General features: G+C 37.8%; 1 protein-coding gene and 1 long non-coding RNA gene across 2 annotated transcripts in view; both read right to left on the bottom strand.

The window, feature by feature from the left end:
* LOC134529227 (phosphatidylinositol 3-kinase regulatory subunit gamma-like) overlaps nucleotides 1-19,934 on the bottom strand; it is a 607,110-nt gene extending 587,176 nt beyond the window's left edge. The window contains exon 1 of the mRNA XM_063363103.1: nucleotides 19,365-19,934. Coding sequence (XP_063219173.1) covers nucleotides 19,365-19,898 — 534 coding nt within the window. The 5' untranslated portion in view covers nucleotides 19,899-19,934. The remainder of the gene's footprint in view (nucleotides 1-19,364) is intronic.
* LOC134529226 (uncharacterized) lies at nucleotides 1,935-14,767 on the bottom strand. Its single transcript, XR_010074505.1, has 2 exons — nucleotides 3,400-14,767; nucleotides 1,935-3,308 (listed from the first exon to the last, which is right to left on the bottom strand). It is a non-coding gene; the product is annotated as an uncharacterized LOC134529226 (long non-coding RNA).
* Nucleotides 19,935-25,385: the final 5,451 nt, after the last annotated feature.

Below are 25,385 nucleotides of genomic sequence, written 5' to 3'. Positions count from 1 at the left end.
TTCAGAAGTGGCCACGTTGCCGCGAGTGAAATTTTTGGAAATAAACTGGAAAAAAAAAATCAACAAATCCATATGAAATTAAAAGGAAAACACTCCACCGACGTACTACTTTACGAGCTAAAAATCAACTTTTTTTACTCTCCCAGCAATAAATTAAGTATGATAAATAATGTAGTTTTTCATTTTCCCTACGAGTCAGGCAGCGTATTACACTTGTATTTCAAATGTTCGTATTATATAAATATGTGGTTACCAAGTCTTATTTTCTCGTGTTTAAATTTTCAAGCATGCTCACAATAAAATGCATTTATATCACTAAAGTAAAATTAACAACATCTGACTCAATCCTTCTAGGTGAAACCTAGTTCATTCGGCCCTCGTTGAACCGGATCAGATTAGTATAAATTTGATTTAATGTTTATATAAACATTTTTAACTACGCTAGCAACAACGTAACTATAAGTACGATAAATATTTACTTTTTAGTTTGATGCAAGGCACAGTTCGTTCATAGATGGTAGAATTTTGGTAGTAAAATGATGTTTGTTGAGTAGAAAACGCAACAGTTGACAAACAACGTCAGCCCAACACCACTCCAGCGTTTGTGTGAACGTGCTTCATTCAAACGTCATACGTGTTTCAAACAGAAGACAGTGGACTAATTCCTTGTTAAGAAATTATATGAAAATATATTTTGATAATTTTTTGATTTACTGTAAACATTATAGGGCAGGTATAGTAAATATTTTTGTTATAAAACTTAGTTTTTTATCGTAATAAACAGTAGGTCTTATTTAAGAATTTTTTTATTATTACCGACACTGCCCGGATTATCCGGATTTTCAACTGTCCGGATTACTTTTGATCCCAGTTAGACCGGATAGCCGAGGTTTAACTAAATCTCAATACAGGTTTTAATTTCCTATGTTTTACACCTTTTATCATTTTTACAAACACTGAAAGCCAAAGATGTTCGAAAGTCAATTGCGTATAACTTATGTAGTATCCTACACAATAATTTCGAGTTTGTCTGGAGCGAAATTTGAAGCCGGGTTCTTTGAAATGAGAGTTCAGTGTTTAAGTGCTGAGACATCTCGCACGGTCATCGCTGCATAGTGAGACGAGAAACACTCAACTTTAAATTTCCCTGAAAATAATTTTTTCAAGTTAGACTTATTTAGGCGCGTTATGGAAAAATGATGAAAGTGAATTTTTACGATGCACGCGCACCACCATGCAACGAAATTTTGACAGGATGAAGAAAAAACTACATACAAATAAAAATTATATATGTGCTTTTAAATCATATACTTTAGTGATTGATATTGAATACTGGACCATATAATTAAAACCATTTTTATTGTGAATATTAGTGATATAAATCATGTTTATAAAATTTTTCAAGTGTATATTTGTATAAGTGAGGTTATATTCACATAAGGGAAAGGTGGCTAAGAGTACGCACTTTAAGGAAACACGAAAATATCTTGACATGTTTAATTCAAAACAGTAAACATAATAAGCATACAGTTACTATAATGGTTCAGTTTCACAAAAATATGTACAAATGTTGCATAATTGCTTACAAAGACAGTACAAGTTGTTCAGTGTAAAAGTGCACTCTGCGTACTCTTGGACGACATGGAGGGCAAGAGTACGAACTTTGTCGGGCAAGAGTCCGCGAAAATCATCATCAACAATGATCGCATACATATGGTCCACTGCCTTCGTAGTCGGAACATGCCTCATGCCACCATGCACTACAGCTATTACACTGTACCCAGTCGTCATCAAAATCACATCCACAGCCTGGGCATTCATATTTCCCCCCTTGATTATCTTCTAGCACATTATCCGATCTTAGTTTTGCTGCCACAACAATTCCCTTCCTCTTCTCATCCAGTTTTCTTTTTCTTGCATTTTTCATTCTTTCCTTTTCTTAACTCTCTCGCTTTTTCAGTTCCATATTATTCTTCACTGGTGTTGACGTCTGTATTTCTGATTTTTGTGCTCGTCTTTTTCGTTTACCTGCCGAATTGTCCTTTGGAGACGGTTATATCTCAGATATTGGTGTGTGGAACAGCTGAGATTGATTACCTGTCGAGGTACTTGGTTGGTCATGTAAGTTTATCATAGCCTCTTTGTTAGCTTCTGAAGGCTGGCATAATGGGATATGAGAAGTGTCATCTACTTCTTCACAGCTAGCTGCATGAAAATCCGGCCTAATATCACAGTCATGTATCTCGCGGAGAGTAACCAGAGAGGGTGCGAAATCGTCAGCAGAAAATACATTTGCGTTGAAAGGGTATATACCAGTACATTCAAAGGATTTTATTGCTTTTTCTACAGTGGCCGTTCTACCATAAGCACTTCGAAATAAACCTGCTACGTGTTTAAGCTGAACAGCAGATGCATGGTTCCCTGGTTCCCTGGTGTTGTCATCCATGCCTCCACATCTCTAGCATAAGCACATTTTAATGGCCCAAAGAATACTTTGTCCAATGGCTGAAGCATATGGCTGGAATGAGGAGGAAGAGTTAACAATGTAATGTTATGTTCCCTGCAAAACAGAATTGCATCCAGGCTACAGTGAGAGCGGTCATTGTCGAGTATCAACAATGCCGGGTCGTCAGCTGATGCTTTCACGTGTTTCTGATAGTGATTTAGCCATTGTACAAACAGTTCTGAGTTCATAAATCCAGAATCCGATATTAGAGGAAGGGTTCCTTGAGGTGCGTCTTTGTATAGTGCATCGTGCATTCTTTTCCTTGGAAAAATTAATGCTGGAGGAACAGGAAAACCTGTAGCACTAACACAACAGACAGCTGTAACATTGTCACCTCTTTCTCCAGAGGACACTTTGCATACAGCCCGTTTACCTGTTGTTGTGTAAACTTTGGGAGTGGTGTTTGGCACCGTAGAAATGCCCGTTTCATCCATATTTGTTATGCGGTGGGGAGGAAAGTTGAAGTTTTCATAACATACCCTTAGGTTCTCAAAAAACCTGCCACACTGCACTTCATTAAACCCATTACTCGACCAAGACTACACTGCTCAGGTGCTCTCAAGGAAAGATGACGCCTTTTAACAAAGTCTACTACCCAGTCCTTGCCAGCCATTCGCTTATCTTTGTTAAAGGGATGTGCAATGTTATTTGCGTCAGCAAACTTATACACTAACACCATTAATTGTTTCCTAGTAATACCGTAAAATTTGCAGTCGAAGTCTTTGATGAGGTCTTCAATTTCCTGTTCTTGTTCATCGCTGAACACTTTGTGGAAACGCCCCAAGGATGTAGGAATTTTCCCCTATAAAAATATAAGAACATTCGGTATTATTAGCCAAATGTATAGAAGAGTAGTGTAATATTAACTTAACGTTTTATAGAATAATACTTACAGATCTCAGCCTCTTTCGCACAGTGGCTTCATTCTTGCCTAATCGAAGTCCAATATGGCATATGCTTAACTTCCTCCCTCAGACTTAGGACTATCTTAATGTCTTCAGCAGTGAAGAGCTTCCTGTTCGTGGTTCGTTTCCGTCTACCCATTTCTGCACACATAAAATACATACCTTTAGTGTTTACATGTATAAAAAACGAACATAAACAGATAATTCATTTCTTTAATCCTCTTCCCTCTGTTTATATTTATATCCTATGATGAACACTGCTGGAATAATGGATCGGGTAAGAGTACGCAAACAGTGCGGGCAAGAGTACGCGCGAACTCTTAGCCGATATCACCGTGAGTACTCTTGCCCGACTTTGTAATGTTTCCTTTAAAATCCGACAGATGGCATCAGATGCTACTTTACGGGAAACATACTCGGGGGCTACTACAGGAAGACATTCATCAATTCTTACACTACTTGACAATGCACATCCACCTTACCAGCATTATTACATTCCTTATTTTATAAGATATAAATATTACAGTAAACAAGCAGAAAATATGTTCTTACCTGTACACTCTACAAATCACGCACTACACTTTCCGTCCAACTACGACTGGAACAACAGTTAAGAACACAATGGCTGGCCGACACTAGTTTTTCGCCACATGTTGCCAACTTAACTGTAACGACACTGCGTACTCTTAGACGATGCGTCCTCTTAGCCACCTTTCCCCTATGTATAATTTATTTGCATTATAAATTTTAAATGATTACATTATTCTTTAATAAATAATTAAAATTAATAAATTAGATTAAACAATCGGCATATTTATTAATTTTCATTATCAATTAAAATGTATCTCGATTACTTTACTAAATTAAATAATCAATTTAATACATGTGTTTATATTAATATTGAATACTAAGTCTTTATTTAATTTTTTTTTATTTGAATGAATTTATACTTTACCAACCGTGGTTAAAATATCTCTGATGTCCTTTTATTTTTTTATTTATATTAATTATTTACATGCAAAATTAAATTAATTTTTTTATTGAGCAGAGTTAAGTATAACTTCTAAAGAACTTACAATATGGAAAGGCAATACAAAAACGAAATACATGCACGTAGGCAGAATCACAATCCTCTCTCAGAGGGGACTGATTATATTTAGTAATAAGCAGGACTACGAATCCCGGACGCCAGGTCACCATGATGCGTAACTTTCTTCTTGCTGGCAACTGACTACTGCCAAGATACCAACATATAACTCTACATTAGCCAATTTTGTTGACACAAATTCTTGTTGTACAAAAATAACTGGGTGCAAAAACCGGGACGGTATTTAAATTGCAATAAGTTAACTCTAATAACTGATAGTGTACCAAGTTGCTGTATAGGTACCGCATAGTACTTTAATGTTAAAATGAAATGTGAAAGTAGAAATACTCATAAAAGTACATGTATACTTTTTATCGCTGGCTCCTAAAGTTTCACGGATGTGTGTAGAGACCTGGTAATAAGGTACTATGAAGCTTCGTTAGGGGAATTTTAAAAAAAAATTGAATATGAGCACGTAGCACGCCTTGCTGGCATATAGTAAACACGCACTACATTGATGTGTATGATAATAAGTGGTGTATTACTGTGTAGCGAGAAAGGGCTTTAGCTCAAACCGAAACAGCTCTAGGCTATCGGCCGAGGCGTGGAGGAACACGAAAATCAAGTCCTGGCATTCTCACCTGGCAGCTCTGGGACTGGCTTGAGTTGGGCTTGCTATGACGTCGGTTCTTATGCACGATTCATTTAAGTAGCAGGCTGGTTGGCGCCACGCGCAATGGCGACCAAAACATTAACCAAACATTTCAAGCGTCTAAATTCGTTTGACCAGGTTCCGGATTCGAATACCACCAATCCTTTGATTCCTGTGCCGTTTTTAGTTACGTGATTAGGTTGGTTTGTGAAGTGAGTCACCATGATAAGCCTCGCCACTATAGGTCCTACCCAGTTTTAGTATTTTTAAAAATTATGGTTATAATCAATATTTAATTAGGGCTCTGGTGTAGGCTATATAAACTGATAATTGAACAATTATGTTAGCTGAAAAATGAAAATTATTTCTCTTTAGGTATGAAAGTTGACACGATAATCTTACGGAAAAATACTGTGCTCGGTTATCGCAAAACTTCTAAAAACCTTTCTTATTTTCTCCTTTCTTCTAATAAGTGTCTCCTTCGCATACTTTTAGACTTACCATTGCTGCCAGCGTGAACGACTTGACACCACAATTCAATATTATTTATTGGACATACTTCATTGCCAGCAGTATTTAAAACCAGTAATCCCCACAAAGAGAATCGCTCAGAGAATGAATTGAAACCACGGCATGGTTGGTAGCACACGGTCACGAGATGAGGCGGATGAAGGGTGACGCGAGGAGATACATGTAACAGCGAAGGAACGCGTTTGGCGGGGGGAAACCCACCCCATTCGCGGCGACGTACGCCACGTTTCCCCACCTGGGAAATACCCGCTAGAAATCTAACCCGGGTAGACTGGATGGGAGAATCCTCGCCAAGTAAGAAACAGGGCAAGAAGTGTGATAAGGATCCTGCGTGAAGCCGCTTTTTGTCCAGCTGATGGTCTGCGCCGTGTTTCTGCGATGATGTTTGTACGGTGGAAGCCGTTTTAAAATGACTGTGTTTATCGACGGCAGTTCTAATTCAAGGCTGGGTGCCACCATGTTTCCAATGCTGCAATATGGCGATGGTTGGGTGGAAAATGACTTAACAACGTCACACGTCAGAGGTGTATCTGCGTTAGTGAGGTGGGATTGTAGGTGCGACTCTCGCTGGTGTTTCTAGCGCGGTATCGGCTCTGAACAGGCGCGCAGTCTTTTCGCAGCGTATAAGATCTGAGTGGCAACCAGAACATTATATGACGGAAAAATGAAGATGAAAGGTGTAATGAAAGTCCCTTGAATGCTTTCGTGAATATCTACAAAAAGTTTCATACCTAAAATATTTTCTGAAAAAAACTCGTTTTAGCCCTTTTCACTCTTATAAAAATACAGTTTAAACACGAACCAAGAAAAAAATGTGTTTTTTCTGAAGTTCCGCACACCGTGTATGTATGTGTCCAGGTAGGCAGCGCAGTGGTAGGTCAATGAACTCACATCCCAGAGGACCATGTTTCAAATGACGCGGGGTCAGGCAGATTTCGGCTTTCTATTATTTCCCGGCATCGCTCCAGACCGATACTGGGATGGTACCTCACTACAGCCCATGGGAGATTGCGTTCCCGATACTCCTGGTCTGAGTTATGTTACTGTCTCTAAAGCTGTCGACTAGACGTGGTCTCACACGCCATGTTGATTTTTTTTCGGTTTTTTCGTCATTCATTTTTTCTAGGGGCTATTTCTGTCGTTCTGCCACAAATATTTTTAACATATATTTACTTAGTGCAGTATCGTGTGTGTAAACAGTCACGCAATTATCATCACTTGCATGACGTTTTACACTCAATATATTTCACTAAGTGAATACCTGTTGGAAATATATGTGGAAGAACAACAAATGCAAAGGCAGTATCGAGTTATGTTTTTTGAAAAAGTAATTAGATAAAAATAATTACAAAAAAAAAGCCGAAAAATCAACGTGGCGTGTGAGACCAAGCCGTAAGGGCCCTTCTAGTCAGGGGTGTGTCTGGGTTAGCGAGGCGGGATAAGTGCGACGCTCGCTGGTGTTTCTAGCGCAGTATCGCTTCTAAGCGCAAGGCTGTTGACAGGAGCGCAGTCTTCTCGTCATGCATAGGACAACTATGAAATTTGAGAGGTAACCATTAAGTGTCGAAGAAATGAAGATAAGGTGTAATGCAAAACCCTTGGATGCTGTCAGAATCTTTACCGGACGTTTCATATATAAAGATTATTCTGAAAACACACGTTGTAACCTTTTTCACTCTCCTAAAAACATTTCGTTTAAAAACGAAATACAGAAATATAACCACCCATCCGTCCCCAGCGCATTCTAAAAAGTTTTTAGTAAACAGACACCACTCGGATATAAAGAACAGTTTTCAAATCGCGTGGGTTTTTCTGAAGCTCTGTACGCTGTATCTGTGCTCAGGTAGGCGGGCGACTCGCTTGGATACAGACCAGTGAAGACTAACCTGGAGTGAAAATAAAAAAAAATCTCATAACCTGTGTGTCTCCATTTATTGCTATGGATATAAAAATGTGTTACAATCAAACAAAACAATTATTTCTCTAATACAAACGAAACAAATAAAAAGTAATTTCAGATACCGATGATGAAAACCAATATAATTCTGACAAGACGTCGAGAGACAGAACTACTTCTTATCTGCTGTCAACTTAATGGTTTTATATCAAGCATTGTTTGCGTTAAGTGATAAGCAGTTGCGTGCAAGGAGATTGATTACAAAAGTTTTAAAATCGACGAACGCAAATGCAGTACAGCACACACCTAGGGACATGCGAATTCCGCGTTATTTCTATTCACTTCAAATACCTTTGTGATTGGATAACGAATTATTTGAAACGCCCTGGAGGACTAAACGCCAATCACAAATACCTACCTAGAAAATATCTGACTAAATCACGTGCGACCTGGAGAAAAGGTGAAATAGGGCAGCAGCCAATGGACACATGTCATCCACTCGGTTTTGCATAAGTTTGTGGGGAAAAAACGTGAATTTTGTAGGACTCTCGCTCTACACACGCCTTGCCATTTCGAATAACATTTTCCCCGTGAGGCTGGGCTCCGCTGTTCTGTAGCAAACGTGCTAGAAAACCAGTCAGTTATTAACTTTCTGCTTCTTCTGCTGACTCCGCTCGGTGGAACGCAACTGGTGTAATAGGCACAATTATGAATCGCGACAAATAATCATGTTTAGAAGTAATAGGTAAAAAGACGATTTATTGCGAACTTATCTGCCTTATTGTTTAAAACCAAATGTAAATTATTCTTGCTCCTGAAGTTGGTATAAATATCGTTGACATGTTATCTTTCCCCCAGATAAATCAAAGACGTTATGTTACATAGTATACACGATCACAATGGCTAAACCAAGAGCTAAACCAGCATCTTTCGCCAATCTGAGACATTGCCGAAATGTTTTGGGCCATCTGAACGCTCATTAGACTGCAATAAGATATGCCCGAGCCAGCGGTTTTCTCCTTATAATTGGTAACCGTCTGCAAAATAAGCAAATGTCTTATTTGACTAAGCACGCTGAATGGTTGTGATTGTTGTACCAACCGTAAACATGTACCTGAAAGAAACTCTATCACAAAACACAGACTATGCTAGAGTGTTTTAACTCTAAGCTAGTCTCAAAATCTTTTCGCGAAAAATACATGCCCCTATAAATGTTGCATAACGCCCAAACAAAACTCTCAGAATCCTCCGCGATGAATCGTCTAACGTAATAGATCGTGATTGGAAAGACTGGTGAGATCAATTGACCTTCACGATCGACTCAATAGTCGCCTGTATAGTCGGGCAAGTATCACTGGCTGCTGACTGCAAGTCTCGACTGGGCTACCCGTGATTTGGTACTTCTTCGGTTGCCGACTTGTTATTGGCTTGAAAAACTCCGCATGTCTGTGAGTCCATTGCAGACAAGTACACGGTTATACGAGTTTGAATTTTAGTTTGTCACTATATGAATCTGCAAATTCTTTCGGTCTCTAGTATGCATAATCTTTCATAGACACTGTGCGCCGTATGGCGAGTAAATTAAACGACGTTTCATTTACAAACGTCAAATAAATATACAATTCTTTTAAATGTAGCTTACTAACCAAATTTATTGCAAAACCATCATGCATCCATAGTCTATGAAGCCAATATAGTTTTCTTTATGTATTTTGATAACTTAACACAACACTGTCACAAGCTTTGCCTGAATCTACTTTAATTAAGTTTTACTTCCTTACACTGAAAGCAAAATTACATTGACAACGGCGCAAGGAAACGAATTAATAAATCGGGCATGTGGAATTGTTGAATACATAGAAATGTTGCCATTAACGCACACAAAATAACGGTGAGTTAGTGCCTACACAAAAAACCCGTATAATCATTAACTAGATTAACTGCCGTAAGAAGCCCTAAATCAAGCCAACTAGTCTCCATACGTACAGCTTGTCACAGGTGATTTTACATGGCCAAGTCAAAAGACTAACGATATGTTTCACATTGCAAGGTTATGCACAGGAAAAGCGATGAGATATGCGAGATTGCAGTGCACTACCACCACTTACTTGGTAACCGACTCGGAGCTCGTAGTTGTTATGTCGCGCACGGCCGCCGAACGCCTGTGGCCAAGTTAGGTTTGCAACGAACACAAGCTTCACATGGCAAAGGTTGTACACAGCCTGTTTTCGCATTCGAATCATTCTCCAAACTCATCCTTATCGACAACTTGCACAAGGGTATCAGTTTAAACATCCAACAGCATAGTCAAACCAAATACTATGCGGGACAATACCGAAGTGGTTGTTGTAGATACGGAGAACAAAAATCATTTGGATGGTTAGTTCAACTAATCCGAAAAAGCCATTACTGCAAAAATCAAGGTTGGAAAATTAATAATCTGTCATCCATACGATACAAGAAATTATAAAAAAAAGTTTCATTTTTATTAATCATTTCCCAAAACTTTTAACATTAAGAGTTTCAAAGTTTTAAAAAATGCAGACTTTCACTTCTTTTAATTGCAAATCTGCCACCCCGCTTTCCTGAACTTAGCGAACACATTCTATATTCTCTACCTGCAGCTTGTTATCCGTATTTAAAGTTACGGTAATTTCCTAGAGAAGGTGCTATACTAAGGACATTTAATTCCGAAATGGTTTTTTTGAGAAACACTTTAACTGAAGAATACCGTTGAGTATTTTTAATGTCGCTAACCAAACCTAACCAACCATTCACACCAATTTTCAGTATTTTAAATGCATCTTACATAACCTATACAATCATTCACACAATTTTGCACTGTTTGAAGTATAACTACCTAATCCAGCCAATCATGCGATTAAACAGTATTTTTAATGTAACTATCCAAACCTAACCAACCGTTCAAATAAGTTTACAGTATTTAAAAAGTAGTTGACCTAATGCAACCCAAAATACTATTCCAATGGTAAACTACCTGTAAACTACTTGAAAAGTTGAAATATCTCAATGAAGCTTTACAGAATCATCACATATAATGAAAGTAACTCAATAATACAATTTTAAGAATCTTATGTAAACTTTCAGAAGATCTTCAACTCTAGAAAATTGCCAAAATAAATACTCAACAAACAAAACAAAACCTACTCTGAAGAATGAATATTTACACATTAAATTTATATTTCACAAATTTTTGTTAATGATGTCAACAGACCATTAAAGAAACTTATCATTTAATTAAGTGCAAATTATATTTAACATTTCCAACCAAAACTTTGGGACACGTTTATAATTTTTCCAAAGTCCGTGTAAGTTAATTCAATAATACAAAGAATATATAGCCCTAAATTAATTCATGTGGCAATATAAGATACATTTGTTGGCTAAATGAAACATAGTAAAAAGTAATGCTAATAATTCAGTTGCACCTGTATCCTACATTAAATTTTTTAACGAGGTTATAATTTAGAAAGTCATTAGAAATAAAACCAATACTTAAGTGTTGTGCCTTTGTTTAAAATAAATTTGGCTCAACTGTTCAAGCCAAGTCCTACACAAACCAAATCACATTTCCTCAAGATCAGTTGCTATAAAAAACGTAATTTGACCACACATTTAACCCTTCCTAACTTAATTTGTGTAATAACAATTATTGTCAAAATTTTTCTTTGTTTGCGCGAGAACACTCAATTCTCATAAGTTATAGTTTTAATAGGAATGGTAATGCTTTAAATAACTTTTGTTCTTTTACTATTATTTTGGCAACCATTTTACGTAGCATTTTGACATTTCATATTATAAATATAACACTCAAACCCGTGGTAGATTGGCGCCAATATCTTCTGCAGTACCTCCAATGTGACGTATACACGCAGAACGGGAAAAAAATTTGTCCGCGGATCGGACAGGCCTCTATACTTAGGCCATTCATCCGGTACAGTAATCCTAATTTCGGTTTTCGATTGTTTCCCGAAATCACTCCACATGTTGCTGGGAAGCTTCCTTAACCGATTCCTTTCCCCCATTTCCTGCGAACTTTTGTAAGCGTTTGTCTCTATTGTCTAATGAACAGCAAATCCCCAATAAAAAGAAATGGTACGTTTATTATGGAAACAAATTAACCTCTCAAGACTTTGGTATGAATTTTAAACAATGGTGAGCCTGCCTAACTGAACACACACAGGGAGTGGAGGGCTTCAGAGAAAAAAAAAAACAAAAAACAATCAAAAAACTGCTAAAGATATTCGAGTGGGGTCTGCTTACGAAAACCACTTACTAGAAAAGCTTACGAGAAGCACTAAAGGCGGATGAGTAGTTCTGTTTCCGGATTTCATTTTTAAAATGTATTTTTAGAAGACTGAAAATGTCTAAAACGCGTGTTTTCAGAATAATATTTAGGCACGAAACTCCCAGTAAAGATTCTTCAAAGCACTCAAGGTACGTGCATTACACTTTATCTTCATTTCTCCACCATACAATGTTATGGCTACAATTGAAATCTTATCAGACAAATGCCTTATGCACTACGAGAAGACTGCGCGCCAGTTCATAGCCAACAAGAAACACCAGTGTGTGTCACACTATCGTCCAGCCTCTACACCTCTGATTAGGCATTCTATTGCTACAAATGACTGTCACATAAAAGAAAAAATACATGTGACGACACGTGACGAAAATGAAAACAAATTATTTAGCATACTTGAGGGGCCACAAAACTTACATTTTTTTATCTTTATCTGATTATATTTTAATTAATATGTTTAATCAATGGAAGTTTGTATTTTTTTTTACTGATTAGACAGTCCAGCTTTTGTATGTTTCATTTATGACTGTAATAAAAGGCAGCCTTTAATGTTTTTGTTAGTTTAGAATGTTTGAGAGTTAAAAGTATTAAAATGAAATAAACTGTAGGCTATGGAGACCGCTCGTGGACGTGGGAACAAGTGGCTGACGAGGGTTGGGGCGGAGCGCCCACCGCGGGGGACCGCTGCGGTGACAGTGGCGACTCCCCAGTGCGACGATGAACGACCGGGCTTCAAACCTGCTAGACATGCGCCGGGACCGAAAGTATGGATTCAAGAACTTACACCTTGTGCACTACGCTCGTGTTTGAAGGCATACGATACAAATTAACAAAACCTTCTTTGTTTAGTCACTCTAACTAACTGGTCTTGTATCAAACGAAAAATGAATTAATTTACGGTATTCAACTCAGTGTCAAACTTTAGTCATACATCTGTCAAAAAAATTATAATTTTATTTAGAACAGAATATAAGAAAGGTAGAATACAGTGGTTAATTTTAACACCCAAAATTGGACAAAATGTTTTGTTGTTCACAGAAGTTAAGATTTTTTAAATCATTTAATTACGATTATTTAAAAAAAACTGCTAAAATAGATCAAACTATTTTCTAGAAGGTTAAATAGCGCTTTATAAGATCATACATAGGTTTTACCCTTTCAGGAATATTTGAACGCAAACATATGAAATGTATGTTACACGTGTGATACAATGTAATTTAACTGCAGCAACACGCCTACTGGAAATAATACACTACACACGAGCAAATTTTAATAGACATAAAACTAAGGAATGCTGCAAGATATTTTTAATGTGTGTACGGCACTTAACAGAAATTTAAATAATAAAATATTTAAGTTTTACTCAACAAATATTTCGTATATTCAAACAACGTGAATTATGCCTTCATGTCATGTCAATTAAGCCACATTAGTTAGCAAAGAGGAATGGCACATGTATTCAGTTTCAACCACAGACCCTCCGGATTAAAGAAAAACGAAACGAATGAACGGTATTCATAACATTACATTTAGATCATTCATTACGTAAGTGAATGTAATACAAATCACAAGACAGTTTCTTAAAACTACACACACTATTATCAACACATTATCGCATGAAAATCGTATAGTATTTTCATGTTAACTTAAAAATCGTCAATATTCGCCGAGTTAATTGCATGCGGGAACAGCAAAAAGACAAGTTTTTGATTAATTTATTTAACTATTGCAAAATCTTGTAAAATCTAGCATGAGGAAAGTAACCAAATTCGCTCTTGGATTTTGCGTTAAAATTATTACAATTCGGTTAGCAATTAATTTAGAGTTTGCTTCGCTTGGTAGAACACGGAAGATAAGTCACCTCCAGGTTCTAACGGTAGCAAATTTAAAATTAATTTTGACGAGAGGCTCAAAGTACCTGAACAAGTTGTTGACTTTCCTGATAATCCATCGACACTTCGTAAACGGTCTCGTCGTCGTACTGAGCTGTCCCAGCTGCTGATCTTCCATGTAGTTGACCTCGGCATTGGGGCGTCGAGCTCGGGACAATTTTCTAGTTTACCCAGAATACTTGTATTTTGTTTTAACTCATATATATTTAGCTTTATTTACAATGTCACGAGTGTAAAATCATTTATTTCATACCGCTCCGGCTTGCGGCTAAAGCAACAGACGAGTAATTTGATCACAAACGCGTTTAACTTATACAGGACCCTTAATCGGAAAGAGCGTACCATACAGCAAATATGCAAGAATTATTACAAGTATATGAAGTATCATAATTTTAATAAGTTGAACGCAAAATAATGCATTTAATTAAAATCATTTGCAAGGTTATTTTTTGCATTTTGTGATGTATTTGCAATTGTGATTGAATTTTGGTTTTTGAATAATATAATTTTCAACTTTTTATTGCATACTTTTCTGTTAAACAAATGTATTTCCTGCCTTTTATTACTTAATACAGTTGTAGGAATAAGTCTCTGAAAATATACATAATCTTTAATGAACATTACGACTGCTTATAAAGCTAGTTTTAAAATGGCTAGTAATTTTTGTAATAAATTACATATTTTCCATAGTTACATAAGTTAAAAAAAGGCTAACATTATTTATATGAAAATACACAAGGGAAATACTTGCGAGACCATGGCTGGATGATCAGATGTTTTATTACAAACTCAAAAATATATTAAAATTATAATTGTTTTCAAGTTCATATTGGGAAGAAATGTGCGCGCGGCAGCCGCCATGAATGCCGCGTGGCGGTAGTGAGCAGTTTAGTTCCGAACAAGCACGTGGTACTGCGGATAGGCAAACTGGAAGCAATCATAGAGGATATGTTTCAGTCACAAGGGTATCCTCTCCCCGCGCACGTACACACAACCTGCCCCCCCCCCCCCCCCCTATCTATCCTGAGCGGCGGGCTCCGGGCTGCAGCACGAAAAGAGTGGGAAACTACTGATAGTTTCACAAACACCGAAAAATAAATCTCGGAATTTAAGGCGACTATAGGATTTTAATACATTAATTTCTTCAGAAAAAAAAATACCTTTCTGCCTATGGTTTTACATTCTTTATTTCATCCACCCAATCAGTACAAAATTGACTGAAATTTGGACATTTGATAATTTTTTATTTTATATTTTGATACACAAAATTAAAAATTTTAAACCATACGCACAATTGTTGTAGTTTCTTTTCGTGGGAGAAAAGTTTTCATATTCGTAGTGTCGATAAATAATGTGCTATCACGTTCCCAAAACAAATATAGTGTTCACTAACTTCTGATGCCACTTAAGGGGTCCGCCTCGTCAGGAGTGTTTGTGTGTTAGTGAGGCGGGATGATAAGCGTGACGCTAGCTGGTGCTTCTAGCGCGGTATCGTCTCTTAACTGGCGCGCAGTCTTCTCGTCGTCCATAGGACATCTGTGAAATTTGAGCGAAGACCTAAACATTATATGGCAAAGAAATGAAGGTAAAGGTTTAATGCAAGTCCCTTAAGTTCTTTCAAGAAACTGTACCGGTTGCTTCACGCCCAAAAACAACTCTGAAAATACGCCTTTTAGCGATTTTATTTATTTTAAAAATACAGTTTAAAAACTTAATCCGAAATCAAAAGTACTTTTCGGCTCTCAGTGAATTCTTAAATGATTTTTTTTAAAACAGACCCCACTCGTATATGCTGAGCAGTTTTTAAATCGCGTTGTTTTTCCGAAAGCTCTTCACACAGTATTTGTGCCTGGACAGACGGCGCCCTTAAGTATTCGAACAAATATGTACCTTTTTTTTTACGAACAGCTAGTACAGAAGCATAGAACGATTATTACCTTTAGTTTGGTGGAACACTAAATAAAAAATTTGGCCGCAATTTTATTGAACTTAGTTGACTTTTATCTCGAGTATTTCAGCTTTAAGCATGTTTTAGTTGACTGTATAAATCCGCACACGTTCAACGAATTTGGTGTATCATACGGAAGTAATTTGCGACGAATATGAAACCATTTCCTTAGAAAAGGAACTTAAGGTGTACCTACTAGGAATATGGTTATGGTTTCGTCGTTAGTATACGAAACGGAGCGGGATTTAAGATTTTTATAATTCTTTGGAGATAGTTGAATTTAAGGCATTTTTATTAACTGTCATGTTTTTATTTTTATATAACACGTGGGTACTCATTTGCTTCGTGGAATGATTTAAATTCTGCTGGCTGACTTTTTTGGAGCTAATATATTTTGGAATTGGTTAGTAATATTTTCACCTGAAGATTACTTACTTAACCAGGTTTCAGTGGCGTATATGTCAAAAAGAGTTTGTAACACCATTTGTTACTGCGCGTTGGTTTATTAAACACAGTGGTAAGAGAATTTAATTTAGGTGTGTTATATTTTGTATTTACTAACACAATTCCATTCACCAATATTAGGTTTCCCCCATGCTTTTAATTTTTGTTCCACGTCGTTCTCGAAGGTTAGAGTATTTGATTGAATAAATTCGCGTAAATTTTGGACATTTTACTGTTTGGAACTCTGGCCAGAGCGACGGAGTTGTTCGGTTTTCCTGGTAAAGTGTTGCAAATCGCGCCACTTTACTTCGGGCTGCACTGGCTCCTCTCCTGGCTAGAACAGGAGTCCGCATTTGACTACACGCTAAATGAAAAACTGCTGCCCCGCAACTCGCACGTGAATGGTCGTTGCGAGTTCAGTATCGTTCCTGGCGCTCGACACCAACATGAAGGGACACGGTAAACGAATCTATCATTTACTGTGTAGAGTAGTTTTCTTTCGATACCGATACTTAGGGGCAGGCATTTTTCGCGAAAAGATCTGAACGTCTACTAGACTGCAACAAGGTATACCCGCACCTGTGGTTTCTTCCTTGTGATTGGCGGCCGTCTACGAGAGAAGTCGTTGCCTTATTTGACCGAGCCACTCAGGACGCGTTTACTTCCGCACTGAATCACTGTGATTGGTGTTGTTACAATCGCTATGTACCTGGGAGGAACTCACCCAATCACGAAACACAGGCGGTGCTACAGTGTTTTAACTTTATCTAGTCTCCAAATCTTTTCGCGAAATCTGCATGCCCCTACGATACTTTTTTTGCAAGCATCGAATAAAATAATTCAAGCTAAAAATGTATTTTTAGTAAAGGACACGTAACAGGTTATCGGCACGTGATTAGATAGAATATTTTTTAATGATTGTAAAAAAGAGGGGGAAGCTAAAAGGTTAGATATTTCTCTATTTGTATTCAGGTTTAAGTACTTTCCAATATTTTCACCAGTTCCTGTGATAGTATGTTTTATAACTTTGAGTCGTATTTAATTTATTTTGTTAGTTAGTCTGTAACTGAAATCTTATAATAAAATATTGATTGGTTTATCCGTTTTTTGACGTGATAACGTCTTATAAATCGATGAACGCCTGCTGCACACACGAAAAAGCGTGACTCATTGTCACGTTCCGCCTGAGCCGAGCGTGCAAGAACCGGCCAACCACCGTGCGAGAAAATCGTCTATCATATCAAACAGGCTAAGGCGGGATTTTAAAATCAGCAATTTAAAAAATTTGATATGACGTTATCACGTAAAATTATCGTCCGTAAACCGACTTTACAGACAACCCCCTTTTTTTTGTTATTTATTCATGTGTAACATCTTAGTTCTCGGGATACGGTATTTTGTAGAAGTAATTTCTTGAGTGAAATGGAAGTTGAAGGAAAGGGAAATGTGTAACCACGGTGCTGCTATCCATGGCGAATGGTGCTAACCAAAGTTCACAAATCCAAAGGAAAACTTAATAGTATTAACTGTTTAATGAATTTTAACAAGAAGAGAAAAATTTTAATAAAATTCCTTGTCGAAAATCAGGGGCAAAGCCGTTTTTTTTTCTTTCGCTTCTATCGGAGCCGTTTCTTTTTATGGTTCAAATTTCGATCTGCAAATGGAATGATTCGATAGTCTAAGTATCTTCTATAGCTACGAATTCTAGCGGCGGGTGCGGAAACTACGTGTGATTCGCGTCCAGATATTTAGTTGAAAACACAATTTGCGTATATTTCTCACGCTCGGCATTATTTTAAAGAATTTTACGTTAAATTTCGTGTACGAGTTTTGTATTAAAATTGTATTTGCAACAAGAGAAGACATGAATTTGCTCGTTACCGAGGTAAGATGTTACACATTGCTGACGAGTACCTTTAAGTTGGTATCGATACTTCAAAGCATCCCTACTAAGGTGATTTCTTTTTCGCCAGCTACATGGCAAGGTCACGGAATACCAAAATATGCAGATTTTTTGCTGGACGTATGCAGTAAGTCGTCAGAAAGCCGAACAACACGGGCCCGCTGTTGAGAAGCTAGGACCCTCGACTCCCGGCTGGGTCGCGCCTGACATTATTTTAGCAAATGAAAAACGTGGCGGACGTTGCCCAAGCCGGCAGGTTTTCTCAAGGTACTTCTGTTCCGCTCGCCCATTCATTCTCATCATATGAACCTTCACCGTCTCGAACGACTGCGTTGTCGACGGAAGATAAGCCCAATGCATTAATTAGTTACGAATGTCGAATGTGCATCTGATATGCCGGAATTTTCAGGACTTGTAAGTACATTTTCCGAGGAATTAAAAGCGTCTACGTAATGGGATATAAGCTACAATGAACGCTGGGTTTCTCACTGATATGGTATCTGTAATGAACATCTGAAACCCAACAAGTACAAAACGCTTATTTGGATGTTTTCATCAATTATTTCATGTACTAATGTGCTGCATGCAGGAGTAAAAACATATTATGGTTACTGAATGTTACTATTATGAATACTTCTGATAAAAATGAGCGTTACTCAATTGGATTATTGTAGTGAGAAGTTTTACTTCCAACGGGCGTAAAGGCCATTAACCCATTTTTTTTTCACTTTTACTAAAGTTGCCAGATTACGTGGATCCAAATTAACTACGCAATAGTTCAAGCTTTAATTAAAACCATTATTAAGGCTTTCGCTTCCTGTCCAAAATAAACTTTCACGTACAATAATTTGTAGTTTACATGCATTCATCACACCGGAAAATGTGGTTATTAACTACCAATAAACAATACGGATAATTACTATATTAAACATTGGCTTTTTGAGTTAAGTAAGAAAATACATAAATTCAGGCAAAAACGTCTGTCAAACGAATAAGCCACGGCCACTTTCCTGCATAATCTATACTCGCAAGAGTTCTTTTGCCGAACAGCCGCTAGTATCCATCCTATCTCTTCCAATATAATTGACGCTTCATAGTGATAAATTTGCATAACTTCGCACGCTACCAACTTAACGGTGTGTTTATCACTATATCAGACAACATGCGTTTATACCATTTAAGTGACGATGCTTCCTTCAAAAGATTGACTTCAAACAAACTGAGACACTGGTGTGTAACCAGGAAGGGTGTCACGTGACAAACATGACCACTCACCTTCTCCTTGGCGAGCGTGACGGGCGGCAGGGCGTCCCTGTTGCGGCGGCAGTCCGCCTGGCCGGCCAGCGGCGCGCACGCCGTGTGGAAGCACGCCTGGCAACCTGCGGAGCACAGACAGTTGCACAGGCAGCAGCACGACAGGCGGCACGTGCACAGCAATGCGTGGAACGACACGGTGCGCGCGCAGCCCGGGTTCGGCAGGCTGGCCTCGGCCGCCTCCGGGGGCGGAGGAGGCGGAGGAGGCGGCGGCGGCGGTGCCGACGGTGTCGGCTTGGCCAGCGAGCTGACCGTCTCGCGCACGCAGAACATGTCGAGGTCCAGCGGGCTGCGGCTCAACCGCTCCACCGCCGGACCTGGAGGCGGCGGCGACTGCTCCCCGCCGCCGCCGTTGAAGCTCAGCGACCGGGGGCGGCCGACGCGCACCATGTAGTTCTCCGCGTCCACGCTCAGCGGTGGCGGCATCTTGGCGTCGTAGCGCTTGCGGCCCGCGGCCGTGTCTAGGTTCGCGTCCACGTCCGACTCGCTTTTCATTGCCGCGTGCCGGTCCGATCCGCGCGCCGCGGCGTCCGTGTGCCGACTCGGCCGCCGGGCCATCTCGCGCGCTCAGCTGACTCCCTTCCCTACTTCCCCTACTTCCCCTACTTCCCCTACTCCTCCTACTCCTCCTACTTCCCCTCCCAGCCCCCCCCCCCCCCCCACCCTAGCTGCCGCTCGAGCTGCTAACGTTACACGTTCCGACTGCCGAGGACCGCGGCCGCCGCCTGTTACAGCTCCTCTTACATCACGGTCGCATCTTCCTTTTCATGTCACTGTATGACGATCGTGCTCCTGCATATCAAGGTTCGTCTCAAATTTTATCAACAGATATTTACTAAACGTTATTTATAAGAGGATAAAATTACGCGAGTGGTCATAATTATGTTCACTTCCGTGACATTTAACAGCTCGAAGGTAAAGTTTAGTAAATATCAGTTGAGAAAATTGGTGACCCATGAACAAATGCAGGAGAGCTATATGAATAAATTAACATGAAAATCTCCAATTTAATAGTAATAACAAAAAAACCTAACATGGAGTCTGAGACCGAACATGATTGTTGATATGTTGAGTTAAAACTAGTGTTATTTGAACTATAGTTTAAACTTTTATTACAGCGACGCTAGATATAAAAAATACGCCCAAGGGAGCGTTCAAGTATTACGTAACGAATTTGGGGGGGAGGGGGGGTCTTGTAAAACGTTACGATGCGTTACAGGGGAGGGAGGGGGGGTTTGACCTACGCGTTACGTCACATTGTTTTTTTTTTTTTAACCATTCAGAACGGTCGCGTAGAGACAGATTCTTTCACGCATTTTTTAAACCTTTTTTTCCCCGCAAAATTTCAAATGGCATGATAACTAAATTTTTTTTTTTACCTTCACAAAATTGCTTCTGCTTGCTTTACAGGATTAGAGAATGTTTATTTTTTTTTAACTCCAAACGTAACGCTATATATATATATATATATATATATATATATATATATATATCAACAGCTGTGATAGTTTTTCTCGTCACTCCAGTAAAGTAGTTAAAACAAAAAATACCGCTATTCGGATGGTTTCGTTATACTTCGGTTGTCAACGTAGACTCCAATCGCCATATTAGAAATTATATAGGTATTGATATTCAAAATACACGGTTTTCAGGGCCAAGTCAGGAAAACGACGTAATTAAATGTATGATTGCTAAATGTATGATTGAGTAGTAAAAATTTATTAGGACAAAAAAACATTAGAAAGCTCTTGCTTTTAAAAACAAGACATTTCAAATGTTAATAAATAACATTAAAGCGATTAAAACAAGAACAAAGGTATTTTAGTGACTTATTCCGGTACGTTACGCCACATAATTGTGACTTTAGGTAAAAATGGTCACTTTGGGTTACGTAACGTTTTACTAGGGGGGAGGGGGGGTTACAGAAAAACGTTACGGCGCGTTACATGGGGGGGAGGGGGGGTCAAAAATATCAAAAAATTGCGTTACGTAATACTTGAACGCTCCCCAACTTTCCGTATAATTTTCAGTTAACTGGGCAAAAACTACTTGCAAACAGATAAAACAATAACATAATTTGCCACAGTTTAATAAATAAATTCATGGTAAAAATGGGTATAGCTACAGCAAGGATTTTTGTTCCGTTTACAGAAAACTGAAGGTATGTATCCCGCGAGATACTACACATCCGTTTTTCGTACAATTCGTGCTCAAACCACTTTGATAAACTACTACTACTACTACTACTACTACTACTACTACTACTACTACTACTACTACTACTACTACTACTACTACTACTACTACTACTACTACTACTACTACTACTACTACTACTACTACTACTACTACTACTACTACACACTTATATATATATAAATCCAAACTGAAAGAGAAACTCTTTTTTTAAAAAAGTCCTTTCACAGAATCACTTATTTGTGTGCTTTTAATTTAAGTCCCCCCACCTTAAGTTGGGACTTACGCCGGAAGCATATTTCGGAAGTGCGCATGGAACGAGAGATTGTGACGTGTCAGCTAATTGGAAATGCGCCTGACGTCACGCAAGCAGCACCCACGCCAGACGCAATACACGCACCTATGCACTTACTACTTTCTCCTCTTTTTCAAGAACGCTGGGCAGACGTCGTTGACAGGAAGCAGTTTAACCTTACGCAACTTTTGTTTGGCTTAGCGGCGTGTGATCAAACTCGAGCCAATTTTAAGAAATACATTGTTGGAGCAGTTAAAAGTGTTTAGCAAAATTCACGTAAAATTAGTGAACATTCATTCAGTTATTAAAACAACTTATATTATGAGGAAGGGAAATATTTTGTACGCTGTACTAGCAGTTAACGATGGCAAGCCTCGATGCAAAAAGAAAATTATCTCTAAGCGTAATGGAAGATTATATTTTACACGTATCCCTACAATGGTGCATAATACCCAAAATAGATTTTTTACAAAAATTGTAAAAAAAAAAGTTAAGAGTGTGTCGAAGTTCAGCGCATAGTCAAATTCTCTCGCAAATACACGCACCTATCAATTGCCTAAATACAAAATAATAGGATGTGGAATCCGACAGGAAGCAGTTTAACATTACGAATATCAAAAAAATGTTTTAAAAGTATTTATTGAATTAATAAAAGTAGTACATATTGGCCGGTCCGGGTACAAGGAGTCAGAGTGAGGATCTTGAACAGATGTCCGCCATCTTGGATTGTGACGTGACAGTGGCCATATTGGAATTACATTCCTCAAACATGACTCAAAATGACTCAAAATTCCCGTTTTTTTCCCCATTTAGTTACTCCAAAATTTAAAAATTGGAAATTCGAAAAACCTTAAAACACTTTTGCCTTAGAATAAACCAAAATTCCATAAAGTGGATTAAATTCCCCGATGACAAGTCGCCCTAAGCCGCCTAGGTCATGACCTTGACCGTAAACTTGGAATTCTTTAATTTTTGACAAAAAATTCAAAAAAATTCAAATTTTTTTTAAATAGCTTACTTCAAATTTTTGGTTAAGTAATCGATTTCGGTCCTCAGTTAAATTCCCGGCGCAAGTATCAAAATTAGAAAAATCCTTGCTTACATCACCCACCATCTTGGATTCTGGAACGTTGCACTTTTCGTTACGACCATTATCTTGAAAATCCGTAATTTTTTTGCAAGGAAAAATTAAAAAACTTATAAAGACTTCAATTAATAAAATTATATATTAAAAAATATTCACCATTTCGAAAATTGTCCGCCATATTGCAAATCCGTAACTATAATATATTACTTGAGAAAATTTTATAATTTATAAATATAAATTAATAAAATTTTAATCAAAAATCATTATGGAGTCTTCGGTTCAAACCCGAATAAAAATGGCAACGGATCCTCCCTTCATGAAAGCCACTGGCAGACTGACCTTCCACCACTAATGCCAATGTATACATATCGTCAGCTAGTACGACGTCACATCCAACATCTGGTTTTCGACTGCTGGAGGCCGCCATCTTGTTTATTTCTGCTAGAGTGCACTGCTGCTATGCTAGTTTAATTTTTACCTGCTAGAGTGCAGTAATCATATATTACTGTGGCAAACGACATCTTGAAATTTGAATGCCATCTTGTAAATCCATAATTATTTAGCTATAAATTCGGGAAGAGTTCGAAAATTCATTAAAAATCAATTATGAAAATAAAGATGGATTAGATCGATTCCTAACTTTGGTTCGATAATTGATCGATGCAAAAATTTGTTATGTAAAAATACTTATTCGATAAATGACAAAAAATCCTAAAAGCCGTTTAAATTTCTCTACTTCCCACCTGTGGTAAGCCGATGATGATATATTGACAGCCATCTTGAAAAATCGAAATAATCAACCTAGAAATTCAAGAAAAATTACAAAAATCATTTTAAAATATCACTTATTAATTTACTGATTGAATATATTGATGACTTTGTTGCTTAAATCCTTGATCGATGCAAACAAGTTTATTTAATTAAAATTATAATAAAATTAAAAATTTTAATGAAATAACAAAAAATATATTACATAAATACTACACTACTACAGGAACACTAGCCAAAGTTAGCAATCTAATAAACATTTAGTTGTGCATTTGCTTGAACTGACTAATTCTCAGCTCCAAATGGTTTACCGAAGACAGAGACCAACCAAATCATTTCCTACATAGTCCTTTTCTTCCGGACAGAGTCTCTCGATACTGTGTTTAACAGACTGCTTCACATCGTCCGAATTGTAAATGACAGTATTCGCTGTCTTGAATGAGCATTTCTTCACTGTTTGGTCCTCGAATGGGTACGGTTTACCATACACAGTCCAGGCACAAATTATATTTTAAAGGCCCATATGTTGTTACTTCATTAGTAAGATTATTTATAATGTTCTGCTTGATATCGTCACGAAAAGTACAAACGTCTTTGCCTCCAACAGTTTTTAGATCTGTCTTTGGCTCCAACAGTCTTTAACTCCAACTGTCTTTTGGCTCCAACAGTCTTTAGACTCCAAAAGTCATTGGCTCTAACAGTCTTTGGCTTCAAATGTCATTGGCTACAAAAATTATTCGCTCCAACAGTATTTAGCTCCAACAGTCTGTGGCTTCAAAAGGCATGACTCCAACAGTCATTGGCTCTAAAGTGAATTCTTTAATACTCGAATTGCTCCAAGAGCTCTAAAGTTCTAATTATTCCAAGAGCTCCGAAGCTCCAATTGCTCCAATGCTAATTTCTCCAACTGCTCCAATTGCTCCAACTGCTCCAAATTCTCCGAATGCTCCCAGTGCTCCAAATGCTGTAAGTGCTCCAACTGCTCCATATACATTTAGCTCCAAATGATTTCAATTGCGTTTTTTGATCGAACTTAGCCTGATTGTTGGTATGACTTTATTATTACTCTCCATTTTTTCAGTCAATGATGATTTTTTCATCTTTAAGTTAGAATTTATATTACGAAAACTCGGAATTTGATAGAAATCATATTTCGAGAAACGAAAATATCACTTTTTTATATTCAAAATAAATTTTTTTATTCAATTTTTCCTTATGTAAGTAGTACAAGAAGTCATTATTGTATGAAGCCAGATTACCTCAGTTCTTTGAGTATGCAGTATACTTCTCTGATAAGCTAATAGTTTCCTGCACAAGCATGTAGAAGTAAGTCTTAACCTGTCGACCAATATGTTAGGATCTTCCCATGATGCATGATCAATCTCTTCTGCTACTATAATTTTCCTTGCATAATAAATAATAAATATTATTAATATCTCTGGAGTCATTCATTTTAACACCAGCCTCAAGGTCCCTTTCGTCATCAACCCAGTGATCATCGCAAGCTTGGTCAGAATAATTTATTTACACACGTCGTTTACATAGTTTTGGTCTCAACACTTCATCAAAGTCTTCAATCGTGTCAACCTCAGATGTGTCATAAATCTTCAATCATGTTAGCTTCAAATGTTTTATC

Source organism: Bacillus rossius, chromosome 2, assembly GCF_032445375.1.
Source record: "Bacillus rossius redtenbacheri isolate Brsri chromosome 2, Brsri_v3, whole genome shotgun sequence".
Lineage (NCBI taxonomy): Eukaryota > Metazoa > Arthropoda > Insecta > Phasmatodea > Bacillidae > Bacillus > Bacillus rossius.
The sequence above is the reverse complement of the archived record's forward strand: the minus strand, read 5'-3'. Positions and strand labels throughout refer to the sequence as shown.